The sequence below is a fragment of the Petaurus breviceps genome, unplaced genomic scaffold (assembly GCF_028583685.1).
Source record: "Petaurus breviceps papuanus isolate PSGF00001 unplaced genomic scaffold, PetGlider_PUasm1.0 90752, whole genome shotgun sequence".
Lineage (NCBI taxonomy): Eukaryota > Metazoa > Chordata > Mammalia > Diprotodontia > Petauridae > Petaurus > Petaurus breviceps.
In genome coordinates this window covers 29,797-53,311 of record NW_027187336.1, presented here as the reverse complement: position 1 = coordinate 53,311, position 23,515 = coordinate 29,797, and the positions used below count along the sequence as shown (strand labels likewise).

At 38.6% G+C, this 23,515-nt stretch overlaps 1 protein-coding gene across 1 annotated transcript in view; it reads left to right on the top strand.

Moving 5' to 3' along the window:
- The window catches only part of CFAP221 (cilia and flagella associated protein 221), a 123,823-nt gene extending 108,141 nt beyond the window's left edge, over positions 1-15,682 (top strand). The window contains exons 22-24 of the mRNA XM_069067751.1: positions 5,832-5,924; positions 12,217-12,309; positions 15,544-15,682. Of these exons, the coding sequence (XP_068923852.1) occupies positions 5,832-5,924; positions 12,217-12,309; positions 15,544-15,640 (283 nt within the window). The 3' untranslated portion in view covers positions 15,641-15,682. The remainder of the gene's footprint in view (positions 1-5,831; positions 5,925-12,216; positions 12,310-15,543) is intronic.
- Positions 15,683-23,515: the final 7,833 nt, after the last annotated feature.

Below are 23,515 nucleotides of genomic sequence, written 5' to 3'. Positions count from 1 at the left end.
ATAATCCAGACCAAGGGCCCTTAACTTGTGGTTCATAAACCCCCAAGGGCCCATGGATAGATTTCATAGAGTCTCTTTGATCTTGGACAGAAAAAAAAATCTTTATTTTAACTAATCTCTAATTGAAATTTGATAACTCCTTCAGTTATGTATTGTTCTAAAAAGCAATCCACAGGTTGCACCACACTGCCAAAGAGGTTCATAACATAAAAAGGTTAATAATCTACACAGATCAAATCCACTAGAAACTTGCCAATTGTCCTCTTACTCTGTGAATATTCTGTTACATTTTCCCAGCATTTGAATCACAGAATCATAATCAGCTTGTATTATTTTGAATTCCATAACACACATCTGTAAAAATTAAAGACTTTCACAGGTCCAGCCTCAAATGGATAAATTGGAAAATGCTGTACTTAAGAAGGTTTTTTAAGGCAACTACATAGCTTACTAAATAACTTCTCTGTTCAGTGTCCCAAAGAACTATCAAAACAATCAAATTCCTTTTCTTAAGGCCAAATCTGTGCTGGGATGCCAAACTAGGTTTTTTACCCTGTCACATTTCTATTATGGCAAAACAAGTACTTTATTAACAGATTTGATTGAAATCATCTACATTGTAATCTTCCTTAGTTACCACTGGTTATATCTTTGCCCCCAGATGATGTGGCTGATACCAAGTCTTAAAGGTTCTAACCTTTTAAAAAAAAAAGACTTTTGTAGGAACAAAATCAATGTTGCCAAGAAGAGAAATGTTTAGTAGGAAAAAAATGATATCGCATAACTAGCAAAGATCTATATCCAAATTATAGAGATAATTAGCAAAAAAAAGGCATTTTAATAGATAAATGGTCAAAGGGTGTGAACAAAAGTTTTTCAAAAGAAAAACATGCAAACTATCAGCAGCCATTTAAAAGAATTCTCCAAATTACTACTAATAGGAGAAATGCAAATTAAAATTTAAGATTTCTCCTCATAAGATGGTTGGCAAAGATGGTAAAAAGTGTAGCAGTCAATGTCTTCAATGGTTACCTTACTCAGAAAATGTATCATTTAATTAAATTAAGTTAAAGGGCATTTTAAACTCTTTTGGAGTGGAGTGGAAGAACTCAGTGAGAGGAGACCTGTATCCTAGTCCTGTCTCTTCCTGGATTTATGACCTTGAGGGAATCGTATGAATCCTCTGGGCTTTGATTTTCACATCTATAAAATGAAAGGTTGGTTACTATTATTTCTAAAGTCCCTTGAAGCTTTCAAATTTTATGATTCCCCCAAATCTCAGTAAGAGTAAAGGCTTACCAAATCAGTTGTACAGCCTGGCTTCTTCCTATTGTCTCTGATTCTAAGAATATGGTAAAGTTGCCTCCTTCAAGATAAGCTGGATGTGACTGTAGTGTGCTTGTCTAGAAATTACCCCCATGAAATCCAAGCCCATGAGTAACTTTTCAGATTTGTGGCTCCTTAACTTAATGATGAAGGATTTTCTTCTGTGTCCTTTACCACACCTAGTTATATCTATTCATTGTTAGTCCATTAATTTTACTTGATGACAAGTGCAGAGCCAAGTAATTTCTGCAATCATAGCATGGTTCACTTGCAGCTGCAGTGTGAAGAAAATGTTTAATTTTAAAGAAATTTGCTACTTTTTTTTGGAGGGGTGTAATGTAATGCCAAAGAAAGGCAACTTCCCAAGGTTCAGAATACCAGCATAGGTGCTCTCCATTTTATTCAGTGACAAATTAAGAATAGAGAAGATGTTGACATCAACTGTGGACAAAATATGACATCATTCAAAATACAGCATTTACTAAGTGTGATTAAATAATCTCCAAGTACTACCCCACCCCAGGACCTTACATTCATTCAATCAATTACAAAATCCCTGTTCTAAATACTACTCCACCCCTAGGCTGTACCTTCATTTAATCCATCACAAAGCCCCTCTTCTCAAATGGAGATTAGTTTCCAATCATAAGTAAAGTACCTTCATTTGTTCAATCACAGAGCACAAAAAGGTCAAAAGTTCCCCACCCCTGGATCACAATTGAATCTACCCCAGAGTTACAACAAGTTTAAGCATAGCACTTAATACCCAAATGGAGGTCTTTGCTTCATCTTGACAGAGGCAAGTTCTCAGCAATCTTAGTTCCTGGGGAGACAAGGCTTATCAAGGCCACAAGATACATTGCCAGTCTCTTCATTGATTCATCCTCTGTCTGCAGAACAGTCCTAGAACTCCTGAAAACATTAGAAAAACCCTCTCCCAGGATTTCTGTAAACATACAACAAGAAAATCCTTCAGGGCTTCTGAACCAACAGAAAGGTTCCCAGACCCCTGCAACAACAGCACTGTCCTTCACCAGTGGACAGTATTCACTCTCTGTCTGCAGGACAGTCTTAGTAGCTCTTAACCAACAGCCAGGTTCCAGGACTTCTTCAACAACAGGACTGTCTTTCACCAGTGGCCAAATCTGGCAAAACAACATCAAAGCAGACAAAGTACCAGCAAAACAGCCATGTCTCCTCAGTCCTTGGCAGCTCCGGGGGTAGGTCTGAAAAGTCCAGGGCAATTCAAAGTGGCCCCCAGCAATTCTCTCAGTCTCTCTCTCTGCCTCCACGAGGGTGCTGCTTCCAAAAAGTTCTTCTGCCTCTCTCTTGTGTCTCTCCAAATCTACCTCACCAGCTCCTCCCAGTTCAGGACTTTCTTTTCACATCAACAAGTCCATCCCACAGGTTAACAAGCTCTGGGTTTTAACACAATCAGTTTGAAAACCAAGCCAATACAGGGGGATCCTTATATTCTATTACTACCACAAGGGGGGAAGGTAGGGCAATTGGGGTTAAGTGACTTGCCCAAGGTCACACAGCTAGTTTGTGTGAGTATGTGCGTGTTAAGTGTCTGAGGCTGGATTTTAACTCAGGTCCTCCTGACTTGTCAGTGCTCTATTCACTATGCCATCTAGCTGCCCCAATTTGCTACTTTTTACTTTAATATTTGAGTGTAATATCATGTAATGAAATCAATAGCCGTTCTTTAAATTGTCCGTTGACATTAATTTAGTCCTTTTTTGATCTATGACACTCCATCAGATCATCCTTTCCAACATTTCTAATGGCACAGTTGTGTTCCACTCTATTCATATGATAATTTGTCCGGTCATTTTCCAAGAAATGAATGTAGTCACCCTTAGTTCTAGTTCAATATCACTACACAAAGAACTGCTTTTCCTCTCTCTTTCAACTGTTTGGGGTACAGACCTCGCAGTGGCATTTCTAGGTCAAAGGGTATGCAAATATAAGTTTTTAGTAACTTTTGGGGTCTAATTCCAATTTTGTTTCTGGAATGACTGGACCAGTTCCCAATTCCACCAACAGAGCATTAATGTGTCTTTTCTCATAATCCAACCAACATTTGTCATTTTCCTTTTTGGTCAACCTTGCCAATAAGATGGTGTGGGGTTCAGTCATTTTAATTTACATTTCTCTAATTATCAGCAATTTGCAGCATTTTTTCATATGGCTATAATAGTTTGAATTTCTACTTGTGAAAACTGCTTATTCATATCCTTTGACCTTTTATCAATTATAGAATCATACTTACTGTTATAAGTTTTAATTAGTTCAGTAAATGAGTTTTTATCAAAGAAATTTGCCTAAAAAAATTTTGTCCCAATTACCTGGCACACAGGTAATTTTAAGCTGCATTGGTTTTATATTAGGAAAATATTTTTAATTTTACATAATCAAAACTATTCATTTTACCTTCTGCAATCCTCTTTGTCCCTTTCTTGGCAGTGAATGTTTTTCATATCTATAGATCTGAAAGGCAACTTATTATTCTTCTAACTCATTTATGCTGTTATCCTTTATGTCTAAATCATGTATCTGTTTGGAATTTAGCTTGCTATACAATATGATATCCAACCCCCTAATTTTTCAGATAAGAAAACTGAGGCACAGGGTAAATCATATATCCACGGCCACATATGCAATGTGTCCAATCCAGGGATTTGAATCTAGGACCTCTGACTCCAAATTAATCATTCTTTTTACTCTACCACTTGACTTCCCTAGGAGAAAATTCATCAGGCATATGCCAACTGGCTGTCAGTACTAGAAAGACTTTCAAATGAAAGAGGAATAAGATTTATTCTATTAAACCCAGAGGGCAGAGTCAAGAGCAATGGGTTGAAGGTGTAAAGAGGCAAATCTAGGCTTCAAGCTTTCTTTCTTTTTTTTTTTTTAATCCTTTTGGAGAACAATTGGGATTAAGTAACTTGCCCAAGGTTACATGCTAGTTTTTGTGTTGTGTTGGGGTTAAGGCAATTGGGATTAAGTAACTTGCCCAAGGTTACATGCTAGTTTTTGTGTTAAGTGTGGGTGTTAAGGCAATTGGGATTAAGTAATTTGCCCAAGGTTACATGCTAGTGTGGGTGTTTCAAGGGGCTTAAAGCTTTCTAATAGTTGAGGCAGTCCAAAAGTGGAAGAGGACACCTTGAGAGATGATGTGTTCCCCTTCATAGAGGCCAGATGGCCACTTGTTGAGTAAATTTTTGTGGAGATTTCTTTTTCTTGTATATTTTAGACATGATAGTCACTGACGGTTCCTTCAAACTCTAAAATTCTGTGATTTTCTGAGTTTACCTGAAGTAAAAACAGAGAGATAAATATGGAAGTGATCTTAGAAACCACAGACAGAGAGCTGGAAGGCACATTACTAATCAGGTTGTCCATCCCTCTCATTTTTTTTTCTACTCAAGGAAATTGAAACTTAGACAAGGGAAAAGACTCACTCAAGATTGCAGTTAGCCTGGAGCAGATCCAAGGTTAGACCCTAGGGATCCTGATTTATAGACCTGTTCCCCTTTCCTTGATACCATATTCCCTCAGGAATTGTGCTCCTCTTTTATCTTGTAAAGTAATTATGGGCTTCTAATGTTATTTCCATTCCATAATGACGCTTATTACACAATCTAGACTTCTGACAAAGGTGGGTGGGTTTTTTTTTTTTAGCATAACCAAAAAAAAAAAAAAAAGGAAAAATGATATGCCTGTGTGTGTGTGTGTGTGTGTGTGTGTGTGTGTTTTAGATGGCAGGATTCCCTCCAGGGTGCAGCCATGATGGAACCGGACTGCACATAATCTGGCTCCTCATGGCAGCTACGTGAGATAGTTGATAGAAGAGACAGTAGATAAATGACTAGGAATAAGAATTCAGAACAGTGTACCAGACTTGGGAAATAAATTCTGCTGAAGTGTACTAGAATCCAAGACCAGCTCCTCTACTTTCTAGCTATGTGACCTCTCTGAGCTTTCCTCATCTATCTGTTAAATGGGAGCTATAGAACTATAGTGTGATATCTCACAGGGTTATGAGGAAAGCATTGTGTAACAAGTACCATCAGTGACACATCCAAACCCCAGTTTGCATGTCATATTGTATAGCAAGCTAAGTTCCAAACAGATAGATGATTTAGACATAAAGGATAACATCATAAATGAGTTAGAAGAATAATAAAGAAATTATCTTTCAAATCGATGGATATTTGTTCAGTCATTTGGAGGTAAAAAATTCCATGGTCCCATGTATCTAAGCTGTTGAAAGATTTCAAGGCTAGAAGTCTGTCAGGCCCACTGCTTCCACAAAAATTGTAGGAAACCTCTGGTGATTTGACCATTTTGGAGGGGGACACTGTACTGTTAGAAACTTGTCACTGTAGTGAAAAAATATTATGTGTTTCAGAAAATGATGTGATGGACCAGAAACCATCAGATCATTTTCCTTTTCTTTTTTGGATCCTAATCCTATAACTTCTCATTATTTTCCCCAGCCAAGAGCCCTACAATGCAGATATGCTTCCAGTTGAGGTGCCCAAAACTCTCAGTGAATTACAAGAAGAAGACAGGATGGAAATAATTGAGCAGTAGGTTTTGTTATAGTTTCTGATATGTTTGTTTTTGCTAAAAATGTTTGTAGTATCATGTGAAGCACTATGGGGTATACAAAAGAAGAGTAATTCTGGAGTCCTATCCTCTATGAAGTGACTTTCTTAATGAAGATATGAAACTGACATACAAGAATATTAGCAAACAATATAAGGCAGGGTATAATTTGTGTTAGGATGCAGCTAGGTGGCTCAAGTGACCAGAGAGTTAGGCCTGGAGTAAGGAAGACCTAAATTAAATCCGGCCTTAGATACTCCCTAGCTGGGCAAATCATTTAACTTCTGTTTGCTTTAATCCATTGGAGAAGGAAATGGCAAGCCTCTCCTGTTTCTCTGCTCAGAAAAACTCCATGGGCAGTATGGTCCATAGGGTCACAAAGAGTCAAACATGATTAAATGACTGAACCATAACAAAAACAATTGTGCTAAAATATGTGGTTCAAATTCAATTTCCTTTGAGGTTCCATCCACAGTACAAGTATTCTGTGGTTATGAATGACATAAACATCCAGGGCAAATCAGTGAGAATAAGGTCAATTAGACAAGGCTTCACTATGGAGGAGACAAGATTTAAGCAGGGCCTTTAAACAAGTGATGTAAATTTAGTAAATTTTAAGAAATTTGACTCTTCATAGCCAACATCCAGAAAAAAATATACACTTGAATCTCTATCCTTTTTCTTTGAAACCCTATTAAGATTTAGTAGATAAGGGCCCTTCAATGGACAGTATTTACATACAAAACAGTGTTTTCCCTTTTCAGAACTTCCAAAATTTTTTATCAATAGCAAAGTCATTAGAGAATGGCACTGAATCTATTGGAATTTCATCTCATTTTAGGGAGAAGAATGGAATTGTTCCATTCCTGTGTGTTTTAAGTTGGATGATTTGTTCATTTGTGCCCTGTGGTGGAAATTTCCACCAAGCACTAATAAAAAAAAAGTAATTTAGGAGAACTGTACATATGGCTAGCCAAAGAAGTACAAATTACTGGGTGTATGTATGTCTATGTGTATAATTTTATATTTATTTCAAGGAAAAAAATATAGAAAGCTACAATCTGTAACATTTGAAGAACTGGGAAAGGTTGAAGAAAAAACATACAAGCATGGATTGGCTTCATGCAACCTTTAGAGAACATTAAGTGAACATAGTCAGTTCCTATTACAATTGGGGTTAAGTGACTTGCCCAAGGTCACATAGCTAATAAGTCTCTGAGGCCATTTTGGAGGGGGAAACTGTACTTGTCACTCTGGTGAAAAAATATTATGTTTCAGAAAATGATGTGATGGACCAGAAACAGTTTGTCAGATCATTTTCCTTTTCTTTTTTGGATCCTAACCCTATAACTTCTCATTATTTTCCCCAGCCAGGACCCCTACAATGAAGATATGCTTCCAGTTGAGGTGCCCAAAAAAGAACTCAGGTCCTCCTGACTCCCTGGCCTGTGTTCTATCCACTGGGCCACCTAGCTGCCCCATATTTTTAAAGTTTCAAATCAGCTTCAATGAAAGAAATAATACTAATTTACTAACAAGACTAGTATTTATATTGAGTATTAGATCTAAATATGAGACAGTTGGAAGGAAAACTTTTACTTCAGTCTATATTTTAGGAATAGATGATTTCTTGGTGCAAGGCTTAGCCTTAAGTGCTGTGATTTCAGAAATACTTGAAAAATCTAAGGACTCCCCCATCCTTCAAAAAATATGTTCTCCATTTGTTTTCTGATACCTAAAATGCCATTATTAGAGATTTATTCTTTTTTTTTTAAGCAATTGGGGTTAAGTAACTTGTTCAAGGTTACATGGCCAATTATTTTGTGTGAGTGCCAAGTATCTGAGGCTGGAACCGATCCCAGCTCTCCCAACTCTGGGGCCAGCGCTCTTACTCACTACAACACCTGGCCGCCCCGAGATTTATTCTTTTGGCTTAAAGTTTTATTCCCTGTTAAATCTATATGGGGCAACTAGGTGGCACAGTGGATAATGTGCTGAGTTTGGAATCAGGAAGACTCATCTTCATGAGCTCAGATCTAGCCTCAGAACCTTCCTGGCCATGTCACACTGGGAAAAACACTCAACACTTTTACCTCAATTTCCTCATCTTCAAAATGAGCTGGAGAAGAAAATCGTAAACCATTCTACCAAGAGAAACTCAAATGAGGAAGAGTCTGACAGAACTCAACAACAAATCTACTTGGCCCTGATGGGGAAAATACTTTGATCTTATCAGTCATTTATACCTCAATGTGAATGAGTATTTTTTAAATGAGGGACTTCATCCCTCTACGACTTTTCTAGTTCTAAAACTGTAGCTGATTAGGAGTATGTGAGAAGCAATTTGGCCTAGTGAATAAAGAGCTGGCCTTAGAATCCAGAAGTCCTGAGTTCTCAACTTCTTGTTGACTTCCTGGCTGCGTAAGCCTAGAGAAACCACTTAAATTTCTCAGTAATCAGGGCAACTCTCTAGAGGCTCCTCTGCAGGCCAATCCAAAAACATCAGATCTTTTACATTTTGATAGAAACAAGGTGGAGAGACCATGAAAGCTTTGGGCACTTGAGAAAGTGTAGGAGAAGAAAAAGGAAAGGCCATGGATACTAAAACCAAGCAGCCAGTTTCCTAATTTTCTTGAGGCCTGATGAGCAAAACCCATTCTTTATTATTCCTGGACGTTTCCACTTAATTTGAGTAAATTGCATATGTGAAGAATTGGATCTCCCATCACTATTTAGGAAACATGCTTAGTCCCACATCTGTCTCTTATCTTATATTTACTTCTGGCACGAAACACAGACTGGCCTTAAAAGTCATTGCATTACCTAGAAATTATTAACTGAAAATGTTCTGTACTATAACTATCTTTCAACTGAAGGACACAACTCTATATTCATTTGAAAAATGATTCCACAGTGGGTCATTCCAGGATATGGTCTCTTTGTTAATAATGTTCATATTACAAATAGGTTCCAAATTGCAACTGAATCGTGTGGCATCTTAAAAATGCTATAAATTCCATGTATATCATGGTACACTTTCCCACTGCCTATCTCTTTTAGGTCCTTGCTGTTTAGCACTAATCAACTTAGTGAACCAGCCACCTTCCCTAAAAAAAAAAAGACAAGAGAATGAAGCTCTGCTTTAAAAAAATGGTTTCAAATTGTATCTAGTGTGTACCCAGTAACAATAGTCTAGTAAAATATTACTCATAGTAATACTTTCTGAGTATTCAAAAAGCACTCAAAAGTATTTTCGTATTTTCTTTTCTTCTATAGTTCTGCATTTTCTTCTCTAGCCAGGTGCAAAGAATCTTTAAATACATATTAGATACTGGCATAATCAACAGTAAAATGCTAAGCATCCAGTAGGTTTAACTCACTCTAAATCTTTACCAGAAGAAGAAAAATGCAGAACTATAGAAGAAAAAGAAAATACATATTTTTGAGTATTGACTATTCCAGGTAATGTTCCAGGTACTGTAGCACCTAGCACTATTTGGTTCCAGCTATTGAACAGAATGGCAGACAGGAACAGCATGGTACAATGGAAAGAGCCCTGGCTCTGGAGGCAGTGAGCTCAGCTTCAAATGCCACTTATGATGTTCCTACCTGTGTGACTTTGGACAAGCCTTTTGACCTCTGTCAATTTCTTAATCTATAAATTAGAGGTCTGGACTCTAGCTCTCCAAAGTCCCTTTCCATTTTATGATTTGAGGAACCAGAATGATATATGGAGCAGCAACCAAAGGGTACAAATTTTGAAACCCCCCTACTTGTATAGGAGTTAGTATTGAGATAGCCCACCTTCTTTTGGCTGTCTACTGGGGGGAGCTCACCAGGAAGTTGGTGTTGACCAGAATTCCACACTAGCATCACTATGGTAACAGTGCAATGACAAATAGTGCACTCCAGCCTGACTAGCAACCTCTTTGTAGAACTCCCCATTTCCCACTCTCCTCTCTAGAGGCCTACCATTCAAAATTTCTCATTCTGAAGCAGGAGTGATTTTTTTCCTTATAGCGCACTGCTTTCCAGTTTTACTAGGGTGGTTTGTGGTGGTGGTGATGTTTTGTTCACTTGTTTGCTTTTTTAAAAGAAAAGAAAATAGGTCTGTGGTTTGAGTTGTGACTTAGTCACTCTGCAAGGCTTATGGGGATCTAACACCAGTGGCTTTCTTCCTTCTGTGGCTAAGCTCCCAGCTTAGTGCTTCTAAGCAAAAAAAAAAAAAGTCTTGTATCTGAAAGGGTAAGTTCTTCTTCTTTGGCTGTTCATTAAATAAGGGAGGAAACATCCTAGGTTTTTTTTGTCCACAAGTTTTTATCATGGGGTTAATAGTTTAAGAATTAAACTTAAGAAAAGAACAAAGTTGCCCCAGCTGCCACCCTGCACAGCCTAAAACAGAAGGACAATGGAAGCAGGAACCATTATTCAGAGAGTAAATGGAAGCAGCTTTTCTAGATAGGGTTGGGAAGGAAAGTATTTTGGCTTGGAAGTTGTTTTGGAGTTTTGTTTTGTTTTTTAATGTTCCTCACCAGCTCATTTGCCTGCTTGCCTTTCACATCACTCATGATTCATACTGATTTCCTTAGGCCTTGATCCTTAGCAAACAGTCCTAGGAAGTTATCAGCCTTGATCCCCCTTCCAGTCCAGTATTCCCCTTCTCTCCAATGACCTATTCCTTTTCAAGGTCAAGAGCCATCCCCTAGAACTTGAGAAATGCTAGGTAAACCCTCCTTCTGCCAGGAGGCAAGTTTCTTCCCCCAAGTTACATGTGCTTTTGTGTGTTGTTTGTGGGGGGGGGGTGTTTGTGTGTCTGTGTTTTCTGTAATTATTACAGATTGTGCTGTATTATCCATAGCTAGGCAGGGGAGGTTCCACAGAGCAGCAGCACAAGTATACGGTGCTCACCTCTATTTTGTATAACAATTGAGTGAGATGCTACTGTCTACAGTACGAAATCTTAGGATGCTGTCTGCCAGCAACACTTAGTAGTTACCACAGGAAGCACTTGGGAAAATCTGAGCCCACATACTGCATAACAACGCTTCCAACTATCTTGGCTTACAGATCCCTGCACAGGGATCCGATGTCTATAGCTCACAGGGTTATGGGTCAGAAAGCATGGAGGCCCTCATGTGTGACACCATCAGCACCCAAAGCAAATGCACTTCTTGACAGCACAGGAAGTGACACTAATAAGGATACACAGGTGTTCCTAACTATGAGAGCAGCATTTCCAGATGTTTGATGTTGCATCCTCCACAAATAGTAAATCCACTTTAAAAACTAAATTACATTATTTATAGTTTTGTGATATTCCCAAGGTTCATATAAAATTAAATTGTAAGAAAAAAAGGGAAGGGAATAAGCATTTATATACCACCAACTGTGCTGAACACTTCACAGATATCTCATCTGAATAAAGAATGTCACATTAGAATAAGTCATGTTCTTGATTTTAAGGTGTTTCTTTGTACCAAGACCTGCTCCTAGAACAAAGCTTTTAGAACTGCACATTTTACAGCGTAGCATACAACAGATATAGAATGTAGTATCATTCTATTAGCATTCTAACCCCAGGACTAAGACTGTAACAAAGCTGATGTAGACATTTTATAGCTGATTTATTTAAAACCTATACCTTATATACCTGCAACTTCAAGTTCTATAGGAAAAAATCAGTTGTCTCCATCAAAATGTTGCTCTCCTTCAGAGGCCCAGCTCTCTTCCTCTATTAAACCTTTTACTGATCAGGATGTTCCTTGTATTTTCTGCTGTACATACGAACCTTTAACACCCATTGAGGACCTGTCAAATACTGCTTTATATTGTGAGTTTGATTTTTATGTCTATGTTTCATCATCTTCCCCAACTCTATCTAATTAGAACTCCCTGACAGCAGGGGCTGTTTTGTTACACTGGCTTGTAGGAGGCATTCAATAAATACTTGCTGATGGATTTTGTTAATTATAGGCATCAGAAGTAAGAAACTTGTTTGGAGTTGGAATAAAAATGCTGAAAATATCTCTGGGCATAATGTCACTTCACTTGACTGCTTTATATCACTCATTCATTGGTTGTGATTGGCTACTTTTCTGGTGAATTTCTTGGTGGATATGGTGATGCATTAATTAGGTCCCCATTACAGGCCTAAAATCTCCGCTGTTGTCTCATAGAATAACTACACAGTGCTTACTTGACCAAATCTATTCATTTCTGTTTCTTTTGGATGGAAGGAAAATACAAGGTACAAGCTAAACAATTTCTTTTTAGGGAGCCTGGTGATCAGCCCTCTGATATATTAACACCAGAAATGCTCAGAGCCGAATTTATGATGTTAGAAAGTAAAGACGAAAAAGATGACAAGTAAGTGTGTGTGTGTGTTTATAGAGCATTAAGGGATGGTACTGAACAAACCTAAATGGTAGGACAGTTCAGAACTATTAGGTATGGATGTAGATAGAGCATGAGATGGGTCCAGAATTGAATAGGATAAAAAGAGCAAGCTAAGCTGCATTTGGCAGATTGTAGAGTGCTTTCAATGAGCCCATGCTGTACCTTGACACACAGGAAAAACCCACCATTTTTTTTTTGCTTTTTGGAGGGCAATTGGGGTTAAGTGACTTACCCAAGGTCACATGGCTAGATTTTTGTGTGTGTGTGTTAAGTGTCTGAGGCCAGATTTGAACTAAGGTCATCCTGACTCCAGGGCCAGTGTTCTATTCACTGCACCACCTAACCTCCCCCTCCACCATTTTTTTTAAAGCATGAACATTGTCCCACTGACAATACATTACTCCCAGTAGTGCTGAGGCCTAAGCTAGTAATTGTCTGGGTCAGAAGTGTCAAACATAGCTAGAATACAGCTAAATCAGATTAAAATGTTATTGGGAAATGTCTGACAAATGAAAGCACAATAAAACATAGATAATATCAATCTGTGGCCCACAGGCATCCTTACGTGCTATATCTCTTATGTAATAGCCCCAGTAGCCCTGTTGGTGACTTTGACACCACCAAGCGAGATCACTGGAGGCAATGCCCATATCAATAACATTGTAAATCTATTACATATCTCTACCAAGTTATATTCTCCAACACTGAGATATGGCTATGGTTCCTTCTCCAAAACATAGTGTGCCTAGAAATGTTGTGGGCAAATTAGGTGTTTTTTACAGAATGAATCATGCTGCTTCATTTCCTTTTAATTTTGAAGATGCTTCATGATTTGAAAATACTTTGACAATTATTATCATCGAGATATGTATGCTTTTATAGAATGAAGAATCCTTTTATAATCCTAAGATTCACTCATAATATATCAAGCTTATAAGTCTGGATTTTTATTTATTCTGTTTTCTCTTAAAGAAGCACCCAACTATAAAATCACTAAAGACTCTCTTGGGTTTTAAAGCCCACAAGTCCCATGGCAATTAAAAACTCTTCACATCAGATAGGTATTTTTATATATCTCATATCTTCCAACTTTTAACAGCAAGAAAAGGGAGACATATTTATGAACTACTTCTGTACCCTATGTCTTCTAAACTACATATGTCCACATATACAAAACATGTTGCTGGAGTAATGAGACCTCTCATTGATTTAGCATTTTAAGATTTACAAACCACTTTCCTCACAACAATCCTGCGACTTGGGTAGTGTGTTATTTTCCTCATTTTACAAATGAGGAAGCTGAGGCCTAGACCTAAGTGATTTGCCCCAGTTCACAGTAAGTGTCCGAGTCAGGATTTGGACCTACATCTCTTCCAAGCTCAGCACCCTTACCAGAACACTATGCTATCTCACATAGCAAATAATGAGACCATGTAACTCATAGCTTGGAGAAGTCAGCTTTATTCTTTCAAAAGCAAGAAGAATTTCTTAAGGACAAGAGAATGAAAAATAGTTACTTCTCTACTTACACTCTTGTTTATATTTTAGTCCCATGCCATATAACTCTTGACTATAGTTTTCAAACCTCATTGGATCTATTAGGAAAAATAATTATTTTATCCCTGTCATTTTCAAAAGCCTCCAAACAAATTCTTCCAGAATAAACCAAGTTTGACCTAAAAGAGGCAGAGCTTTGAAAGGTCTGTTCCACCCCATACAATTTCCTCAGCAATTACACTTCTCCCTAGGAGTCAAGTCTATCAACTTGTTGCTACAATAGCTTTTTATTTATCTTTGTTGTATATGCCAACTGTGTAAAAGGCATCATCTGTTAAAATGAAGACCCCAAAGTCCCATCAAGCTTCTGTGACCCAGAGCTCTACCTTAGGCATGAAGGTTCCACATGCTATCCTAGAACCAGGGCCATAGGCACCTTGGACTCAATCTACCCATTGTTAGTCTCCAAGAATTTTTTTAAATTCTTAGCTTCCTGCTTAATTATACCCAAGTCAATAATGAGCAACCAGGTACGGTATAGATTATAACTAGTCTGTAACTCTCCAAACATCTGTGGTTTTCTGTAGGTGTGTAGCAGTAGATTTCTGGTCACCCTTTCTCACTTAGAATGTGAAGATTTTGTATATCATTGGTTTGCTTTGTTATCTATCCATTATTCTTTATGTAACCCCAAGACCATCTAGGCACATTATCTCCTCCAAAAGTCTGGACCCTTGTATAGATAATGCAGCTGTATTTTAGGTTTTAGCAGGAGTTCAGAATATTCAAACAAGACCAACATTTTACTTTTTTTCAGACTTTTATTTCTTAACCATATAAAATTTTGTTCCTGAAATTACTTACATCAAGAACAGAGGAGTCAGTTCTAGACGGATTTGCATGTAGTATTCCATCCTGTTGCCACATAATCACTGATTACCCTATGCTGTTTTGATTACTTGAACTGAATCCAATCCCAGTGGTCTGAATGTATAAACAATGACCATTGATGAGTCATGTAATCTCTCCGAGTCCCAGTTTATTCATCTATGAAATGGGGATAATAATACTTTTGCTGCCTGCCTCATAGGGAAGAAAGCACTCTGTAAATTCTACCATAGAAGTATAAACAATTATAATTGTTGTTATTTGCTGATCTGCACTACTGGGGCCAGTTTCCTCACTGAGAGTTCCCTTATCCCATGAAATTGAAGATGTTGCTCCAAAATAGATGAGAAGTAGGACTGAAATTGCATGGATGGTGTGACCTTGGCAGCACTCCTAGTCTTCTTTTCATGATGGGAGTGGGAGGTGGGGAAGATTGAGGACAGGAAATATGTCAATGGATCTGTGATCTCAGCCCTGTAGACACCCAACCATGCATTCTTATCTGAGGTGACTCTTGTCCATGACCTCCCATTAATCCTCCCTTGATGATCTGCCCAATACCTACAGGTCTTCCTTTAGGGCCTATAATATAGCATGGCAGGCAGCTGCACAACTCTCAGGCTGTCTGCCTCTTATCCCTGGATCTCACCACATGATTGACATATCTCCTCTTCTCATCAGACATATCTTTCATAATAATGTCTTTTGTGTCATTTCTCCATGCAAAGTAATTATTTATTATATTTTATATAATAGCTTGTTTATTGTCTTTCTCTGTGTGTATGTGCTTTTTTTGTTGTTTGTCTTTTGCATGTTAAGAGACCATCCACATCCTGAAAAACTTGGAATAAAGGTATCTCAGAACGTCCAAAATATGCAGTCAAAATCAAACAATAGAAACCTACTTCTGGAATAAAAGTTTCCAATAGGTCAGTGGCTATCCTTCATTTTCAGTGATACAAATTAGCTTTTTGTGACAATTCACTTTGGGGTCTTTTTGCCAAGTTGAACAAGGTCATGATTTTGATAATTTGGTAGCATAATATGTTATTTTTAATTGATAGTACAATATGTTATTGAATATATTTGTCTGTACAGAGTATGATTCTTGGGTAATGTGTCTTCTTTAAAATAAAATAAAAGAATGATGCTAAATTTTAAGATATCTAGAGCAGGCAAAAAGACTATTTTTGAATTCAGCTGATTTAGAAAATTTCCTAGTATGTATTTTCTTCTGTTTGCCCATCCTGACAGCTATTCTCCTAGAATAGCTAGGCACCAGGGCTTCCAATGTAGGTATGTTGGGGAGTCCCTTTCATCTTTTAAATAACCAAATATCTTTAAGTAGTGATTTTCTTTACTATCACTATATCATAGTTACTTTCTGTCCTCTGCAGAAGGACTTAGGTCTACAAATAAATTTATTTTTGTGCTTGACTCAAGGACCAAAGATATTTTACAAAGTAAAAGCTTCCTCCAATCAACAAATTGATAAATATGTATTGATCACCTACTATGTGCAAGGCACTATTTTCGGTGCTTCAGAGGGATCCATAGATGTACACACACAGCTCATGCTTTCAAGAATCTCAAAGGCTACTAGGGAAAAGAACCCATTTTCAGGTGGAAAAAGAACACAAAGCATTCTGTGATGACATGGTACAAGAAATGGTAAAGCCAATACATAATAGTGTTTTCTTGGCCATGGGCCAAGTTGGGAGGATGGTGGTAGTAATTCTTTAGTCTCACCCATAAAAGAGGGGCTGCACTGTTATGTGTGAATTATAGGGAAAGGGTATATGTACAGTTCTCAGAGCCTTCTAAGAGATGGACATACCCTACTTACCTCTCCCTGGGGAAAGGAGGAGGAGAAGAGGGGAAAAGTGATGAGGAGGTCACAGAGGGAGGCATTCAACAGGTATACAACTGGTTGGTTGTGTTGGAGGATGCTGCAAGAAACAAAGGAAATTCCCTTCGATAAAGGAAATCTCATCACACTCTACTGATTGGAAAAGCTAATGGGAATCCTCAGGGCCTCAGGATTAGACAAGCCAAATATTTATCAGTTTAAAAACAACAACCTCGTGATCTGGCCTTGTAGTATTGGGGAATCATGGGCCTGGGAAAGAGAAACAAGCAGAAGTCCAAATATATATCACCATCATCTAAGTACTTGCTGCTTAGGTTGGTTCTTTATAGGGGAAGAAACCCAACCTCAGAGACCCATTCCCAACCCCTGACCTGTTATTATATGTCTTTATGTTCTTTGAATTTTCTTCAAAGACCCGTGATCTCATGGAACAGGCTCTCCTCCAGTAATGCAAGTTCTCTGATAAGGAGAATTACCTTTGCACAGGAGGTGATATAACAGAAATGACTAATGAGAATTGATCTCCAACATAAGGAAAGAGTAAGAGAGAACCAAGTTGATCTTGATGAATTCAAGTCATCCTACCCAGATGAACCACATCCTCAGCTATCAGGAGGACCAGCAAAACATTTAACCAGACACCAGAAAGCCAAATCAACATCAGAAAACTGAATTCATCATAGCAACAAAGAAATCTACAAACCATCACACTGCAGAGAACAACAACATCCCAAAGGCTTCCCTCTGTTAGGCTTCCACAGAACAGCTCCCTTAAATAATCAAAAACAAGCTCTCCCACTCACACTAGTTGCTCCCTGCTGTCTCTCTCTTTCCCAGCTCTGACTGCTCTGACTCCCAGCTTCCTGTAGGTTCTGTTCCACCCTTTAGCAAACTTCTCCCACCACAGGCTCCATGTGATTACATTCAGCCTATTAAGAGGCAGGGAAGATCTTCAAATTACCATTACAATTACATCTTCCCACTTAAAAAAAAAAGATGGATCACATAATTTTCCATTCAATAGCCAATCACCAAGCATGGGGACCACACTTACCTTTGACTTTCAACACTACCCAACTACTGTGCTAGCTCCTGAACTCCCCCATTCCAAACTGAGCTGAGAAGTCCCAGGAACCCTTAGCAATGGTAATGTCACCTAAATGTTGGTGACATTAGGAAAGTCATGCCTCCATACTCTGTCACAAAGGTCACCTCAATTCTATGGTAGTTGCCCCTCAAAGGCAGCATCTGGTGAGTAAAGTATACCACCTGCCCCACTTTTCATTTTGGATGTAACCAAGTAAGATACAGATTGAAGAGATGTGAACAGATTCTGACCTGCAGTACAAATAGCATTGCTCTTCCCCTTAAACCCACCCTTCTTCAGACTTCCCTATTACATCCTTCTGGTCAACCTGTTCTCATACCTTCCTCAACCTCTACAATGCCCCACCTACACCACTACCACCACTTCACTTGCTAAATTTTATTGAATCTCTAAAATTGCCCCCTTCACCACAAACCCAGCAGCCCAAATTCACATTCTTATCATTTCTTACCTGGTTTATCACAATAGCCTTTTAATGGTTCTCCCTGCCTCCAGTCTCTACATCACCCTCTACACAGCTGTCAAAGTGATTTCCTTTTTTTCTTTGTGTGTGTGTGGGGGGGGAGGGTCTGTGTGGTTTCACCAATCTTAGTTTTTCAATAACTCATATAGCATTTAAAGTTTACAAACCACTTTCCAGACAATCATGAAGTAGGTAGTACGGGTATTGGTTTGTTTTTTTTTCCAAAATTACATGTTAAAGCAATTTTTAACTTTTTAAAAAACATTTTAAATTCCAAATTCTATCCCTCCCTTCCCTCCACTCTTCCTGAGATGGAAAGAAATTTTCTTGAAACAAAGGTCTGACTGTGTCACTCAAACTCCAATGACTTCCTATTGCTTCTAGGTTCAAATATTATTAAATGTCTATTTTTAAGTTTTAAAATTTACATAGTTAACACAGTCATACATGTATATAATTTATAAGCATATACACAGTGAGGATATACTTCAAATTTCTTTTTTACTGATAAAGATATGAAATAAAAAAAGTTTGGAAACCACTGATCTGATAGGAGGACCCTGAAAAACCAACACTGTGAGTTAATTTTTGTCTTCTAAGCCCTTACCACCACCACTAATCTGTATGCCTTTGCTGCCCTTTCTCCTAGACCAGACACATGTATAGAGATACAGACCATCAATGAGAATGAAAAGCAAAATGGACTCACTGTAACTATTCCCTTTTTTCTGAGTTACTGGCCCAGTAAACCAGTGCAATGAGCCTCTCCCAGAATGCCCTTTAGTGGCTGTTTGGATAAACACTCTCTCAAGCAAAATTGAGACATGAACATAAGACAACATGGACCTTCGCTTATGTATAGTTACTCAAATTACCCCAGTGACACTTGACTGAACTTTCCTATGGCGACACCTAGCCACATGAGTAGAAGTGACACCAGTATTTCCCTCTATCCCAAAGGTAAAATCATCTGGTCAGTGGATAAAAAATCACTGGCCATCTGGAACTACCCATCAGTCTCAGGATGATCTTGAAGGTTTATTTCAGGTCGTCCTCATTCTCAACTCTGGCATCCTAGACTGGTAGGTCTCCCCCTGGCTTTCCCCAGATATCCTCAGCTAGGCCACAGTGTCTGAAGTTGGATTACGGGGCAAAATGTTCCTTCTCCTCCCCCATTTGGATTTGCCTTCCCCACCTCCCATCCCCTAGGAATGACAGGATTCTGTATTCTTGATGAAATGTAGGAAGACAGGCTGGCTTGTGTGTTTCTCTTTGGTGACTGGTTCTCTTCCTAGAAATTGTCTGGCTTAGGCTGGGCCTTTGAAGAACTCTTGAGGCAGGGCAAGGTTTGTTAAATCATTTTGTGCCATGAATCACTTGGTAGTCTGGAGAAAGCTTATGGACCTGTTCTCAGAATGTTTTTAAATGTAAAAGGTAAAATACATAGTATTACAAAGGAGTTCACTTATGTTGAAACATAGTCATTGAAATATATTTTTTAAAATTTATTTTTAGTTTTCAACATTCAGTTCCATAAGATTTTGAGTTCCAAATTTCCTCACCATCTGTCCCCCACCCCCCCACGAGGTGACTTGTAATTTGATATATGTTCAACATATAATTCATATTGAACCTACAAAATGTATTTTTTTTTTTAAACTAAATTCGCAGACCCTGGGTTGAAGAGCTAAGGGATGGCTCACAGCTTGACTTTCTCCCTGAATGCCTTTCTTCAGTTTTGTCATCCTTTGTGGTCTACCACACTCCACCTGAATCTGCATTGACTGAAGACTGCATCTGCAGTCATTCTCTTCACTCTCCCTTCATGTCTGCTGGTGGTATTTTATTCAGGGGACATATAACCACCTCCACCAAACCTCACACTGAGCTCTCCCTTTGCTGGCAGCAAGTAGATGCCAGAAGTTTCTGTTGAAATGGACAATGAAGGAAGGTGGATGTGACTGAAGGTGGAGCCTGTGGAGGAAGAGTGATGCACATTCAGTGGGAAAGATAAAATATGGAGAGTCATTGCTTCTCCAAAGAGCATCAAACCTGAGGCCTAGGAATATTGGCACAATCACCAAGCACTCTTCCTTCTTTTCCCTTCTACCCAATTATATCCACTGCCTAAATTTCTAGAGAAAGGCAAGGGCCCCAGGAAACTGAGAGCACATTTAGAGATACTTATGCATCTTCTCTGTCACTTTGATGTGGTGCTGTGAGAGAAAGACAAGGGCTTGGGGAAACAGAGAGCACACTCAGAGATACCTAAGTGTCTTCTCTGTGACTTTGATGTGGTGCTTCCCAGAGAAAATGAATTTTAATCAAAATAAGGTGAGTTGGCCTTTTTCCAAATGCCAAAGATGCCATGGGTTATTCTTGTCTGGGAAATCTATTTAGTGCTTTAAAATTTTCAGAGTGCTTTCACAAGCTACCTACCCCCATTTGATTCTCACTGCTAGTGAAGTCAAGCTAAAATTATTCCGTTCATTTGTATCCCACTTTCCAGTTCATGAAACAGCTTCACTGCATCATCTGCTCCTCACAACACCTCTGTGACCCAGGCAGCAAAGATATTGTCACAGATGAGGAAACAGCTCATAAATGGACTTGCTTGAGGTCACACAATTAGTCAATGGCAAGACCAGAACTCAAGCCCAGGTTCCGTGACTCTTTAATCTTTCATTTTTGTCCCCACCACACCGCCTCTTTTTGACCCAAGGTATCATCTATCCCAGGACAAAAGCCCAGGACTCCCCAGGAACCTGAACATGCTTAGAACATGGTGAGAAAGTATATTCACTTCTCAGCCCCATCCTCAGGATGTTACTGTTCAGTGAATCCAGAGACGACAAGACAGTGCTTTGAAGTGCTCCTGACCAAACCCACTGGCTTCAACCCCACTTTTTCATTTCAGCTTCCTTGATGAAGATTGTAAATTCCAGGAGGGCAGAAACCTTCTTATTCACCTATCTGTATTCCTTCTTGGCTTGAACATGGGAGATCCTTGCTTAATAGCTGCTGAATGAATAAATCTCCAATCCATTTGTCCTTGTCCTGTTATCTGTAAAAGCAACATTCTATTTGTTCAGAAAGTATAGATGGGCCCTCAATCACCTCTGGACTAGGGCTTGTGGGGAAGATAGAGAAATAAGAGGCCCAGTCTCCACCTCAGTGAAATTAAGAGTCTTCGGTCATGTTTTTGTTTTGTTTGCCCGACTAGACCATAAGCCAAAGGTTATGTGTCTCCCTCTTTTTTGCCCCTCTTTAGTTCCAACTACAGATTTAAACACAACAGAAACTCTGTTATGGTGCTGACTAGCCTGCTGGGTCTGTTAACAATGCCCCAAATAAAAGTTCAACCACCCTTTGTCTCCATTTCTTGAATTTTCACTAGTTTAATAAAAATCTCCAGGGCAGCTAGGTGGCACAGAGAATAGAGAACCAGCCTTGGAGTCAGGAGGACCTGAGTTCAAATCCGACCTCAGACACTTAACACTTACTAGCCTTTTGACCTTGGGCACGTCAACTCCAACTGCCCTGCATTCCCCCCTTCCAAAAAGCAAAGTGCCTGTATATATTATTTCCCAATTACATGTAAAATAGTATTAATAATAGTACATATATATATATATATATATGTATATTTAAATATTTGGTTTTAAAACTTTGAATTCCAGATTCATTCCCTTACTCCCTTGTCACCTACCCTTACTGGGAAGATAAGCAGTTCAGTATAGGTTATACATGTGTGGCTAATGCAAAACAATAACATAGTAGATATATTGTAAAAGACTGACTATATTTCTCTCCCTCCTATCCCACCTCCCACTTGTTCTATTCTCTACTTTGATCCATCCCTTTTCAACAGTGGGTTCGCCCAACTTCCCTCCCCCCAAGCTTCTTCCCTTCCATTATCACCTCTCTGATCCCCTGCCCCCCTACTTTCTTGTAGGGTGAGATACCCTATTTAGTGTGTATTCCTTTCCCTCCTCAAGCCAAATTCAATGGGAATAAGGTTGACCCATTCCCTTTTGCCTTCCTATTCTTCCCCTCCATTGTAACCATTTTCCCTTGCCTCTTCTATATGAGATAGTTTACCCCATTCTGTCTCTCCCCATCTCCTCTCATTATATTCCTTTCTTACTTCTTAATTTCACCTTTTAAGTATCATCCCTTCCTATTAAATTGGTCCTGTGCCCTCTATCTATGTATACCTGTAAACATGTATACACATATTCACATGCCCATATACCCTCATATATAGACATATATATATATATATACATATATATATATATTTCTATTCCCTTCAACTACTGAGAAAAGTTTCATAAATTGCAATTATTGTTTTTCCATGTAGGAATGTTAATAGTTCAACTTTGATAAGTTCCTTATTATTTCTTTTCTCTGTTTACCTTCTCATGCTTGTCTTGCTTCTTTTATCTGAATGTCAAATTTTCTATTCAACTCTGGTTTTTTCAGCAAGAATGCTTGAAAGTCCTGTATTCCACTGAATGACCATATTTTCCCCTGGAACATGATACTATTTTTGCTGGAGAGGTGACTCTTGGTTTTAATCCCAGCTCCCTTGACCTCCGGAATATCACATTACAAGCCCTTTGATCCCTCAGTGTAGAAGCTGCCAGATCCTGGGTTATCCTGATTATGTTTCCACAATATTCAAATTGTTTCTTCCTGGTTGCTTGTAATATTTTCTCCTTAATCTGGGAATTCCAGAACATGGCTATAATATTCCTAGGAGTTTTCCTTTTGGGATCTTTTTCAGGAGGTGATCGGTAGATTCTTTCAACCTCTATTTTGCCCTCTTGTTCTAAAACATCAGGGCAGTTTTCTTTGAGAACTTCCTGGAGGATGATTTCTAGGTTCTTACTTTGGTCATGGCTTTCAGGTAGTCCAATAATTTTTAAATTATCTCTCCTGGATCTCTTTTCCAGTTCAGTGGCTTTTCCCATGAGATATTTCACATTGCCTTCTATTCTTTCATTTGTTTGGATCTGTTTAACAGCATCTTGATTTCTCATAAAGTCATTAGCTTCCATTTGCTCCAATCTAATTCTGAAGCAATGATTCTCCTCAGTGAGCTTTTGAGATTCTTTTTCCATCTGGCAAATTCGACTTTTTAAGGCATTCTTCTCCTCATTGCCTTTTTGAGCCTCTTTTGCCATTTGAGTCAGTCTGTTTTTTAAAGTGTTATTTTCCTCAGTCAGGCTGTTGACTCTCGTTTCATAATTTTCTTGCATTGTTCTCATTTCTCTTCCCAATTTTTCCTCCACTTCTCTTATCTGCTTCTTAGGGTCCTCTATGGCCTGTAACCAGCTCGTATTTT